The sequence below is a fragment of the Saccharomycopsis crataegensis genome (genome assembly GCF_037102585.1).
Source record: "Saccharomycopsis crataegensis DNA, jcf7180000000098, whole genome shotgun sequence".
Taxonomy (NCBI): domain Eukaryota; kingdom Fungi; phylum Ascomycota; class Saccharomycetes; order Ascoideales; family Saccharomycopsidaceae; genus Saccharomycopsis; species Saccharomycopsis crataegensis.
In genome coordinates, this window is record NW_027043838.1 from 58,990 (window position 1) to 71,928 (window position 12,939).

A 12,939-nucleotide genomic window follows, 5' to 3' on the forward strand; every position below is an offset into this window, starting at 1 on the left:
AAGTCGAGCTTGTCTTTATACTTCTCTGCCCACTCGAGTCTCTGTTTCTTCAATTCCTCCAGACTTCTTCTCAAAGCCCATTTAGAAATACGTTTGAGACTTAGCTTACAGACCTTGGTTACAAAGTTATAGATTGTTGTAGCCTTGGCTCTTACATTGGTGAAGGCTTTCTTGAGTCTCTCCAACATAAAATCGAGAGTCACTGTAGCATCTTCCTTTATCAATTTTTGAAGGAATTCCTTATGTTCATCAGTGAGAAGGGGTTTACGACCTCTTTTCTTTATTGGCTTCGAGATACCATTTAATTCATTGACAAGTATTTTGTTCCACTTTCTTTTCCATGTGTAAGCAGTTTGCAAAGGTATATCTTCTAATTTTGCAGCCTTGTAAGCTGATACACCTTCTTCCATGACCAAGTGCCAAAATCTTTGTTTGACAGCTTGATTATAATACCGGTACGAACCTCTATATCTTCGTTCTTTCATTTCAATTTCCATCTCGGCATTTTCTTCTTCTTCGAAAATAGGATCAATTTCCATGATATCCATGATACCTGGTTTTTCAAAATGCTTATAGTCACTGTAACTAAAGCAAGCTTCAACTGGTGCTATTTCAGACTCTAAAGTCATTTCACTGGGTTCAGCATAGAATCTATTACCTAGGCCATCAACATACCCATCAGTTAGTAGCTTGGCTTTCAAGTCCATACTTAGTTTTGATGGTAAAATCTTATGCTTTTTTTTGTAAGTAATCTGGTGATCATATAAAGACCGAATTGAATGTCAAAAGTGGGAATTCATCATCTTAAATGGAGAACAGCTCCTACCATACATTCGTTCCCATTTCTTGAAAACCGTAATCACGTGATATTATTGATATTAGTATAGATATCCGGTTTTATAGAAAGTAGCACAGAATTATGGAAAAAATGAGTATAATTTGTTTAAACAGAGTAGCTTAGAGGCTTATAGAGCCAGTCACATAAAAAAAGAAAGGAATTAATATGAATTTTATATTCTGTTGGTATGAATAATTGAAGTGCAATAGTATGAACTATTTTTCTTAGATGGTCTGAATAAATCCCGCTGCGGTGGTACGAAAAATACCGGGGGTCGGTATGAATTATTTTTTGCCACTGGTATGAACATTTCCGGTGGTTGGTACGAATAAAAAATGAAAACACTGTAAACTACGTAACACATTTCTCCATAATTACAATTTTCAGGTAATAAAACATCAAAAAAAAAAAATAATATACATTAAAGAAATGAAGCAATTTGCAGTCGTCAAGAAAATGCAAAAAAAAGAGAAGAACAAAAGCAAAAGAGAACAAGGGTGGACACCACGTTGTTGAAGATTCGTCTTTTTTTATGCCTATTTCATGGTTTTTTAGAGTAGACCTTTCGTAACTTATTGATATACGTTTCTGTTGGGGCATAATTTCTCTTTCTACTTCTCCTTATTCTTTCTAGCGAGTTAACGGCACTACCGTTGTTCCCACTTGTTCCCACGTCAGGGTTCCCATTAACAATTATTCCCCAATTCCGTTCCAAGTTTAGATTCAAGTCACTGAGATTCATTTCGTTATTCTTTTGGTTGTTAGGAGTCTTGGCATTTCTATGTCTTGCAAGCTTCGAAGAGAAATCAATTACCTCATCGAGAAAATCTTTGATCAATTCGTCAGCCAAATTCTCAACATCCGGGTCGACAATTACCTTATTATTTACCAGAGTTGTTGACAACAAGACCTTTTCTTCAAGGGTAATTTGTTTCAAGTAATTCATTAACTGCGGTTTTGAGAAAATCGGCTGTTGGGCATTGTAAGGTGCATAGGCAGGAGCTGCCGGGGCTTGATTTGAAGTTGGGACAGGAGCTACGGAGCTATTTGGTGTTTGCGTTGGAGGTTTCTGCTGTATTTGTGGATGTGACTGGTGTAATGACTGTGGAGGTAACTGTTGGGTTGGCTGTTGATTGTACATGGTTTGCGGTTTACTGTTATTATGTTTGATATTATTATTGGTGTTTTTGCCAGCGATGATGTTATTCTTGTTATTATTGATAATATTGGCATTTATCGCAGCATTGGAATTCACAGTACTGAATGAGAATGGTTGGCCTGAATCAGATCGAACAGCTGCAGCAGATAATGGTCGGTTTGTTTGATGGCTTATCGTCTGACTAATGCTGGAGGAGTTAGGGACAATAGGAACCATCGATGCCATCGTACTTCTATTTGTGTTTGTGAAATTCATCCCTGAGTTAACGCCACTGGAAATATTAAGGGAAGCGCCACTAGCAGAATGCAGAGGAATGGAAATCGGACTCTGACCGGTCATTGCTCTATGCGCCATCAAAAGTTTTTCCATCTTGCTACTCGTGTTGCCCAATTCTTTCTTCAATCTTTCAAATTCTACCTGGTACTCACGTTGTTGATTCAATGCTTTGGCCTTTGTTTCTTGATCAATAACATTGGCAGAGTTTGCCAAAATTTGGTTGATTTTTTGAATGTTTTCGGTCACTCTACTATGCTGAGCCTTCAATTTGTTGTATTTCTCCAATTCCTGATCCAATATTTCTTTTGATCGTTGTATTATTTCCTTGTTTTTTTCAGTTAACGATGGGCTTGATCCAGGTCTCAAAAGACTTGAAGTAAGAGTGCTTGGGGGCACACTACCACTCGCTGATCTGGAGTTTGAGTTTTGTAAATATGATGGGGTCGAAACAGGAGACACAGAGCTCGAAGGGATAGCAGAAGTACTGACAGGAGTTCCGCCATGTGATTGTGTGTTATTGCTTGGGTGTGAGGAACTTGCCATGTTCTTGTTGGAAAGAACTGTTGCAAAAATTTCAGGATGGGCCCGTTGATATTGCACTAACAATGCCTTTAATTTCTCTGCATTCTTTGCATGGAGGGCCTTTTGAGAATCACTAAGGGCACTGTTTTTGGCCAGTGTTACTTCCTGTTTATATCTCTTGATGACATATGGTAATTTTTGCGGAGATAGTTCATCAACTGCCGAACTGGGAACTCCATTGCTGCTGTTGCCATTTCCATTTCCACCATAGCCAGCGCCTGCTGATGAGCCCCCGCTAGCAACGCTTCCATTGGAACCACCACCCAGATTAGTATTGTTGTTGGATGACATCGCACGCGTTGGATGCCAGGGACTATAATCTTTCGCCTGTGCTGAAGAGGGAGATTAATCACACTACACTCGGTATATTGTTTATTCTTCTCTCTGTTGTTTTTACCCTCCGATTTTTTTCAACATTCATTTTCACCACCCGGCACAGGTTGGTGGCACAGTGTCCGGGTGGCATCTATGGAAATTTGGAACCATTGTGGTGGTGCGTTGAGGAAAATTTTGACCTTTTCAAGTATTGATGAAGATGATGAGATGAGCTGAGTTAAGATCAGTCGACAATCGGTAACAACTATCATGTTATTACCAGTATTCCCGAAAAGCCGTCTACCCGCTATTTTCAGAGGCTACGCCACCGAAAAATACGGCGGCAGATTCAACAAGTTTTCTAAAAAAAGAATATCGCCTGCACCAAGTATAAAAAGACAACTGAAACCAAAAAAGGCCAGGCAGCATGAATTTGGAGATACTTTGCGTCATGGTTTTGGGGAATTGAATGGACTTGCTAATATTGATAAGATTGATAATGTGAAAAGCAATGTGGGTGTGAGAAGCCGATTTTTAGATTACAAGATATTGGAAGAAGTGCGAGACTTTTTCACCAAAGAAATCAAACAATACAGTTTATTGTATCAACATCAGAAAATAAGAGAATCCAAACAGACCGAAGACAATCCGACCCCAACCGATATCCAGAAGCTAGCATTCTCAGAGATCCTTAAGCCTAGAAATCTGAAAAATCCATATGAACTTCGGATTTTCTCAATTGCCGGAGAAACTGGGTGTGGGAAAACCTACGCCTATATGATCCCATTGATTAACAATTTGAAGACAGACCAAATGAACAAAGTGAATGATGGCGACAAAAAGAAGAAAATTGTTGAATACAACGAGAATTTCACCAAAACGCAGATCAATTCTGTGATATTATTGCCAACTAATGAATTGATTGAACAGTTATATGATGTTTTGAAAAATATCTCTGAGTTGGGGTTGACGGTTTCCAAATTAAATTTTGAAAATAAGGTTGAAGATCTCATTGCATTGAATAAGCCCGTTGATATTTTAGTTACCACCCCAGTGAAGTTCAATGCAATTAAGAATTATGCGGGATCGTCCCAAGTTTACAGAAAATTGGTGAGCTCCATTAAATATTGTGTTATTGATGAGGCTGACACATTACTTGATCGCTCTTTTTTGAGTGATACCATGACTTCTTTCCATCAAATCTCTAACATGTCCGGGATGGTCAAGGATCTAGTGATCGTGTCATCAACAATTTCTAAATTATTCAACAAAAATTTGAATGAAGTGTTCAAGAACAATAACATCATCAAGATTTGCTCCAAAAGAATTCACAGAATCAGCAAAAAGCTTGATATGAGAGTGATTGACTGCAATATGAAACCGTTTAGAAATAGTAAAATGAATGCGTTGAAGCAATGTTTGTACTCAATTTATTGTGATAATACTGAAGCAGATTTACAAGTGAAAAAAGTTTTAGTATTTGTTAATGAAAAAGAGCTGGTTTCTAAAATTTATGGTGAATTATGCAGTGATGATGCATTCAAAGGTTATGAAATCTATAAAATTACCGGGGAAAACCTGATTGAAGACAGAATGCAAATCATGAAGGATTTCAATTCGAATGATGCGTTATTGGAGGATGCCTTGTCCACTAACCAGAAATCTAGTGACAAAACTGTGAAGATTCCAAATAGCAATATCAAACTCAACAAATCTAGTAACAATGACAGTACAAGTCAGCCACGTCTAAAAGTGCTTGTGACCACTGACATTCTTTCCAGAGGAATCAACTTCCAACAAACTTCTAATTCTGTTCTTTATGACATCCCAAAAACCACTGCTGATCTTGTGAACCGCGTGGGACGTGTAGGACGTATTGGCCTTCCAGGTAGAGTATTTATGCTAGCTGCAAAAGGAGAGAGTAAGGGCTGGGTCACTGGGCTTCCAAAAGCCGTCAAGAACGGTACACCATTGGCTTGATGAATTGAGTTACCTTACCTTGTATATATATATATCTATATATATGTTTATATGTTTATATGAAGCAAAGACTATATAATTAATGTAATTTAGAGTATTATTGTCCCGTCATTATTAATTGTTTTTTTTTTATCTGTGGTGCTGCCATAATCCTCAAACACCCTGCATCGTGGGCTCCTGTCAATGCGGTCGCAAGTTACCGTCTATTAGTGTGATAATGCCAAAAGATCAACAGCTCCTATTGTCCATCTTGATCCATGAATATGCAATATCACTTTTATATATATATATATATTAATTTCTTCTTGTTATTGTTTCTTGCGTCATAAATCTATCAGTTCTGCTTTCAAAATAGTATTTTCATAGGTATCCACAGTCATTTCTTTTTATGCAATGAGATCCGTACTCTTCTTACTAATAATTGCCTCCATACATATATCATCTGCTGCCTTCGTAGCTATGAAAGCAAGTGAAGATATACTTCTGTTGCATAACTTATTACTGATAACACCGATTTTTTCACCATTAGTTCCTGCTCTGGTGTTGCAAACTGCACTGCTGCTGCTGCTGCAACAGATTCTTTGACCAAAGCTGGTACTACAATCACCGATGCTTCGTATCTCCTTGACACAGACGGTGTACAGATTGCCATTCACACTGTCTCTGACATTAGTACCAGGTCTACTACCTATTGCCCATTGAGTACCAGCTCATACTTAAAATATAACAAGAATGCCAGTGGAATCGTTAAGAAAACTGGAGCTGCTGGATAAGCTGCTGCTGGCCTTGGAGCAATCTTTGCTGGAGCCGCTGGAATATTTTTGATTTTGATTTAAATTAATTCTGGGTGTATAAATATTTCAACGATGGTGACTGAGGATAGTTCTTGTTGTATTTTTAGGATTGGTGATCAAGTATTGGTGATTCAGTATTACAGTTGCTATGTGATTTAGATTTTTATTATTCTACAATTTTTTTTCTTTTTTAATGTATTTTTTTCCTTCTATCTGGTTAATAATTTTTTCAAAGATTTCTTTTTGAGCTAGATTCCCCCCTATTGTATTATTCTGGTTATTTATAGTGTTAGAGTTCGTAAGTGAGAGTGAAACGAACCGTTGTTTTGGATCGTCTTGAATTCCCAAATAGAAAAAAAAAAAATCAAAAGCAAAAATGATGAATAAGAGGCATATCCAAAGAAGTCTATCATCATAATCACAGCCATGTCATATTCGAAGCCTGATTCTAATAATGGAGAGGCTCATAAGCTCGTTAATATAACCCCCGAATACTTTGTGAATCGCCATGATATTGAGTCGATAATCCCTTCTATAAGACAAATTGCTGATTTTTCAACTTTGAAAGAAGATTCAATAAAAGAAATCATGAATGAAAAGGTATTCAACTTCATCCCTGGTACTATTCCCGTGATACTTGACGCTAAGGCAAATGATTTTATTCTGAAGTTAAAATCAGAAAGAAATCGATTCAAAAGACAGAAGACAATAAACAATGCAAACCCCAAATCGAAAGATGATGATCACGATGATGACAACAAAATGGAGATTGATAGTGATGATAACACTGATGATAGTGGTATAAAAAGAAAAGTTGAGTCTAAAGAGAAAAATCTCATTGAATTGCAGCAGTTTGCCAACCTGATCCGTAGTAATTTGAATGAACAAATTTTGACAGTTTCAATTTCTAAATTCCCAAATTATTCAAACGTCATTATTGAAAAATTATTGAAAAAAATCATCCAAGAGTTTTTAATTGATGAATTCATACAGAAATATAAGGACACACAATATAATATTTCTTATAAATGGACAGTTTCCAACTTTGAAAACTTGGAAAATAAGATCATTTACGTGAAATTCGAGTTTTCGCCTAAAAAGTCATCATCTGAAAAGTCAATCATAAACGAGGGTTTTGTTAACCTCAATCAAGATCGTGATATCAAGAAATCATTCCTATTACATGTCTTCCTTAAGTTCATCTCGATTATGCAAGGCCTTAAGTTGGAAAACCATGTCAGGGATGAATACAATAGAAATAGGTCATTTACAACTTCACTTCAAGTTTCCTGTGAAAGAAACACCGACAAGTTAATTAAGATGATAACTAACGAGGGAGATAAAAGTCCCGTTGCAAAGGATAACGAAGATAAGAAAGAAGATGACCATGAAGATGATCAAGAGGATGACACTGGAAACAACAAAGAAGATAACAGCAGTAACGAAGATGATGATCAAAAAATTAGTGAGCAACAAAAAGAGGCTGAGGAAAGTATTGAATCATCAATATCCAAAGCTATATCCGCAAGTGAATTCGAAGGAACTGTTCAATTCCAGCAAGAGTTGCACAATTATACTAATGATCTTATCAAACATAGTCGTCAGGAAGTAAAAGATGATGGTGAAGACAGTGATTCAGATGAAAAATATAAAGTGAATTTGAAAGAGCTTGCGGACTTGCCAAAAACAATGGTCCCGCAAATTGTGGAAGATATTAAGAACTTTAGATTGGGAATAATCAGAATTGAAAAGAAAAAACAGGCTAAAAAGCTTTTAGAGGAAAAGAAAAGATCCAAAGCCCAAATTAAGAAGATGTATATGTCTATCAGGGAGTCACGAAAGAAAGATGGCCGTGGTGACCTCATGGACATTGATGATGATGAAGATGATGATGAAAATGACAATGAACACGAGGAAATGATTAGTGACACCGAATATGAAAACATGAAAGAAGATGAGCAACAAGAGAAGATTGAAAAAGAATTCTTGAGACAAGAAGCTCATTTGAAGTATCTTGAGCAACAAACTAAAGCCAAATTGGTTGCCACTTTGAATGATCTACAGAATTACGCCGCTGATTTGGAACAGAATTTACAGAAAAAGTACTTGGATGATTACGATGTCATTTTTGGTGATGAGGATAGTGAACAGCCTAATCTTGATGTATCGAAGGTGCAAAATTCAGAGTTGATTAAAACAATCGAATCATATAACCTCAACCATTCAACATATATTCATAAAAGAAACATTTCCAGAATGGCGGAAGAAAAACAAGATAAAGCTGAACGAAAAGAAGAAGAAAAACGGGAAAAATCACAACAAGAGGCTGGTGATTTCCTCAATTCTGTTCTTGGCTCAAATGTTCAGGAAAATGCCAAACAGGCAGCGCTATTCAAATTGAATATCAAAGTATCTAAAGAAGAAAAACTGGCAGAAAATACTACTATGCATAATGAGGGTATAAGCAAATTGGAGGAGCCAGAGGATGAAGATATGACTGAGGAAAATTCCGCCAGTGATCCCGTTTATCTAAAAGCGGGCGATAAATTGCCTGATATTGTCAAGGGTATGGTGCCTTTTATGAATGATTTATTAGTGGAGTATCTTGGTATGACAGAGGAAGAATTAACAGGATTTTTAACCAATGCTATTATTGAGAAAGAATCCAAGGAATCAATCAGCGAAGAAGTTTCCAATTTCCTTGATGATGATACTGAAGCCTTTATGGAGAAATTATGGTGCAAATTGGAAGAAGAATCAAACAAGGTTTAGGAAACAATGTTTACATCTATATTATACTCAACAAAAGCTTTTTAATGAATCTATGTTTATTAATACATATACACATAATATATACGTAGAATACATTATGTTTATCCCTTTGAAGGCGAAAGGAAAAACACCATCCTATCTCTAGAACTTGACCGGTGAAAAATGCCTGCATTCTTCAACACCTCCAAACATTATTACAATCTCATTTTAACAATACAGTCTGTAAATAAACCATCTCCATCAAAACCTTACCCGTTAAAACCATACCCATTAAATATATCTACTTTCTCCAAGAAACCGGAAATGCTATTACTTCTTCTTCAAAGATAGAAGATAATACACCTATACTCGTCGATTCTCTCTTTCCTTCCATTTACTTATAAGTTTCAATACTCAGATACTCAATATTCAAAAATACGCTATTATCTTATACATTTATCTTCTTTCTCGATTCTTTTCTTTTTAACACTTCAAATAAAAGAAAGAAAAACCAAAATACACAAAAAAATACCTAATAACACAAAAATAACATTCACACTTTCACATCTGTGGCCACAAAGAAAGCCAACAATAAAACAAAACATAACAATATTCCTGAAATAATTCAGTTATTCCCATAATGCGCAAGCCATTGTCGAAGAATAAATCACCAGTTTTGCTCTGGGGCTCTTGGTTCTTCAGGAGCGGAACCCTCATGTCTTGGTGAATGACCACGTTCGCCACCAAAGTCACGGTCATCTCTGGAAGATCTGTAGCTGTTATCGTAACCACCTCTACCACCGTAATCACCTCTGCCGCCTCTGTAACCGCCTCTGCCACCTCTACCGCCAAAGTCTCCTCTGTAACCACCTCTACCACCGTAATCACCTCTACCACCTCTGTAACCACCTCTGCCACCATAATCACCTCTTCCACCATAGCCACCTCTACCACCTCTGTAGCCGCCTCTGCCACCATAATCACCTCTGCCACCATAACCGCCACCGTAACCGCCTCTACCACCGTAACCACCACCATAGCCACCTCTACCACCGTAACCACCTCTGCCACCGAAATCACCTCTACCACCTCTGAAGCCACCTCTGAAACCGCCTCTTCTTGGAACAAATGGAGCAGTCTCTTCTTCAACTTCAAGAGCGGTTCCATTGTAGTCATGGCCGTTAAGCTTTTGGATGGCTTCTTCTAATTCGGCTTTAGAACCAACTTCGACAATACCACCAATCTCCGGTTCGACATTAGTATACATGGCGTTGATCTCATTTTCTCTGGCCAAATCCTTCAATTCTTGCCATTGACTACCTTCTGGCATGTTCTTAATCTTGAATCTGTAAGTACCTCTTGGAAGACGCCCATCAGCAGGGTTGTGGTATTCGACGAAAACTTCAAAGTCCTTGATGGTAACACCATTCAACTGTTCAAGAGCCTTAGTGGCATCATCAACACTTTGATATTCGACAAAGCCAACGCCACCCATTACTCTCACATCGGCCAAAGGACCAATTGGACCAAAGGTCTGTTCGAGATCTTCTCTAGTAGTGTCAAAATTCAAGTGTTTGAGAAACAAACGAGTGTTTGGTTCGGCTGACATTATTCTCTATTAAATAAACTTGTGTATAATTTGCAAATAGCTTAACAAGAGTAACCTGAACGCAATTGTTTGTTTTTTCTTCTTCAAATTTTTTCTTCAAATTTTCTTTGAAAAAAACAGCAAAAAAACAAGATACGGCCGTAGCGGATTCATGGCTGCCGGTTGACGTGTGGTGCATATCTCACATGACTTCACGTGAACATAAGCTATATCTTTACGATATCGTATTTATTGAACCCTATACAAACCGACAGGAAAATAACGAACAATTGATAAAAAAAAGCCTTATAGTTAGAAATAGATCCAGTAATACAGAGAAGAAACACCCTGGTAAGCCCAATATACAATACTATACACATAATGCGCTTAAGCTTAATTTTTGGGATTTGTGTGTGAGCACTGGAAGAATTTGGATTTTCCCACACAAATCTCTGATATGGAGTTGCGTACACTTGCATGGCCCATACTAAATTTTCATCAGGGTTATGAGGCGATGGTGGGTGCGATGCTCTGTGTTTACATCTTTTGTTGACAGTTTTGATTCCCTCATTAACCAACTGCCTATACCAACCATAGACTTGGTATCAGAAAGATGGCAATGAAACGAGAGATGGTATCAAAGAACCCCCAAACGGTAGTCTCAAGACCTATTTCCCCTAGGAAAGTGAGGAGGGTGGTGATGAGATTCAAAGATGATGGTAATATCAAGGTTAGTGTCCGAGTTCGTCCCGCTGCGGCAAATGAGGTAAAGCTAAACCTTCCGAACTTGATTCTGATGGACCCAGAAACAAATATTACTCAGCTCAATCATGTTTCTTCGTTTATCCAGAGTGGAAAAGTGCTGTCGAAAGCTGGCAGATCAGGCAACGTCGTGCAACCTAAGGTTTACAAGTTTGATAATTCATTATCATCATTTGATCCCAATAACAAAGGGTTTATAGATCAACAGACCGCTTATGAGAAGATTGGTAAAGAATATCTAAAACACACATTGAATGGATACAATACTTGTATTTTTGCATATGGCCAAACAGGAGCAGGCAAGTCATATACAATGATGGGCACAGATGAAGAACCTGGATTGATCCCAAGAATTTGTAAAGATTTGTTTAGGTATTCGGAAAACTTGTTGAATGAACGGCAAATAAATGTCATAGTTAAAGTTTCGTATTTCGAAATCTATAATGAATTTGTGTATGACTTGTTGAATTCTACCGAATCAGTGAGTGGGAAACTGAGATACCTTACAAAATCATCAATGAATTCTAAAGATATATTGCAAAAGTTGAAGGTTAGAGAATCTCCAGAAACCGGACCATATGTGGAGAACTTGTCAGAATTCACAGTGAAGAATTTCCAGGAAGTTTGCAAATATTTTAGGATTGGAAATTCCAATAGAATGACGGCTGCCACGAGAATGAACTTGTCATCTTCTAGATCCCACGCAATTTTCTCAATATCGGTGAAACAAATCGAATACTCAGATATATTGACAAATAAAATTTTGAACGTGAAACATTCAACTTTGAGACTCACTGATTTGGCAGGGTCGGAAAGATCCAGTTCTACTACCGGTCAACTTGAAAGATTGAAAGAAGGCTCAAACATCAACAAGTCTTTAACCTGTCTAGGTAGAGTTATTAACTCGTTGGCAAAATTGAATACACAGTCCCAGGAGAAATTTGAGAAAATCGTGGTTCCATACCGAGACTCGACGTTGACATGGATTTTGAAAGACTCTCTTGGTGGTAATTCCAAAACTGCAATGATCGCTTGCATTTCTCCTTGTGATTATGAAGAAACCTTGTCTACTCTTCGGTACGCCAACAATGCAAAAAAAATCAAAACTGAGGCAAAAATAAACAAAGAGGATACCATGAATGATGACATGACATCACAACTAGAAGTGATGCAAAATAAGATCAATGAGCTCGAGAGCGCATTGTCGAGGAAATCGCTTAGAGGTAGTATAATTGGATCGACAAGGAATGAAAAGGAGAAAGAATTGATCAGGGCCACCGAACAAAAAATCAGCAATAATTACAAGAAATATTTCAAACTTTATCAAGATAAATTGACCGAGGAAGATAGTAAAAACCACATACTTGTCAATGAGATCAATAAATTGCAGAACGAAAACAAAAGATTGAATTTAAACTTAGATTCTATCATTGGGCCGATTTTGGACGATATGCACCCGACTGGGGATGATATAGCTGAATCGCATGATATGACAAATAACCTTGGCTCAATATCGCCGAGAAGAGTGAGAATTGGACAGCAATTATCCCCGACGAGATTATCACCGCACAAAAGATTGGATCAATACAATAAAGAAAATAATGGAACATTCAACGAAACAGACGACCATTCCCCTACTAAAATTCAGAAATTTAGTGAGCTCTCCAAAGATTTTGATGAATTAAAATCAAATTTTGCGAAATCTTCAATGGATTTATCAAATGATTTGACAAGGTTCCATCCTAATAATCTATCATCTCTTGTTGCTGATTATGATGCTGATTGAAATGATCATATTTGGTTCTTGATAATGATGGTTTCTGTTTGTTTTTGTTCTAATTACGATATTTAGTCATGACTTAAAAATAGATTCCCATTATAATGAAAAAAAAAG

The 12,939-nt window shown here is 37.2% G+C and overlaps 5 protein-coding genes across 5 annotated transcripts; 3 read left to right on the forward strand and 2 right to left on the reverse strand. All coding sequences in view use genetic code 12, as the record gives it.

Moving 5' to 3' along the window:
• Positions 1-1,379: 1,379 nt before the first annotated feature.
• DASC09_057260 (uncharacterized protein) lies at positions 1,380-3,146 on the reverse strand (the record flags this gene model as incomplete). The annotated part of the gene is made up of 1 exon (XM_064999310.1): positions 1,380-3,146. One exon carries the CDS (start codon positions 3,144-3,146, stop codon positions 1,380-1,382), a length of 1,767 nt encoding a protein of 588 aa, XP_064855382.1.
• Positions 3,147-3,440: 294 nt separating this feature from the next.
• MRH4 (ATP-dependent RNA helicase) lies at positions 3,441-5,150 on the forward strand (the record flags this gene model as incomplete). The annotated part of the gene is made up of 1 exon (XM_064999311.1): positions 3,441-5,150. The coding sequence occupies one exon, from the start codon at positions 3,441-3,443 to the stop codon at positions 5,148-5,150; it is 1,710 nt and encodes a 569-aa protein (XP_064855383.1).
• A 1,220-nt stretch (positions 5,151-6,370) lies between these two features.
• Positions 6,371-8,716, forward strand: SNU71 (Snu71p; the record flags this gene model as incomplete). The annotated part of the gene is made up of 1 exon (XM_064999312.1): positions 6,371-8,716. The coding sequence occupies one exon, from the start codon at positions 6,371-6,373 to the stop codon at positions 8,714-8,716; it is 2,346 nt and encodes a 781-aa protein (XP_064855384.1).
• A 646-nt stretch (positions 8,717-9,362) lies between these two features.
• On the reverse strand, positions 9,363-10,304 carry NPL3 (mRNA-binding protein NPL3; the record flags this gene model as incomplete). Its single annotated transcript, XM_064999313.1, has 1 exon — positions 9,363-10,304. The coding sequence occupies one exon, from the start codon at positions 10,302-10,304 to the stop codon at positions 9,363-9,365; it is 942 nt and encodes a 313-aa protein (XP_064855385.1).
• A 592-nt stretch (positions 10,305-10,896) lies between these two features.
• DASC09_057300 (uncharacterized protein) lies at positions 10,897-12,831 on the forward strand (the record flags this gene model as incomplete). Its single annotated transcript, XM_064999314.1, has 1 exon — positions 10,897-12,831. One exon carries the CDS (start codon positions 10,897-10,899, stop codon positions 12,829-12,831), a length of 1,935 nt encoding a protein of 644 aa, XP_064855386.1.
• Between the last annotated feature and the right edge of the window lie 108 nt (positions 12,832-12,939).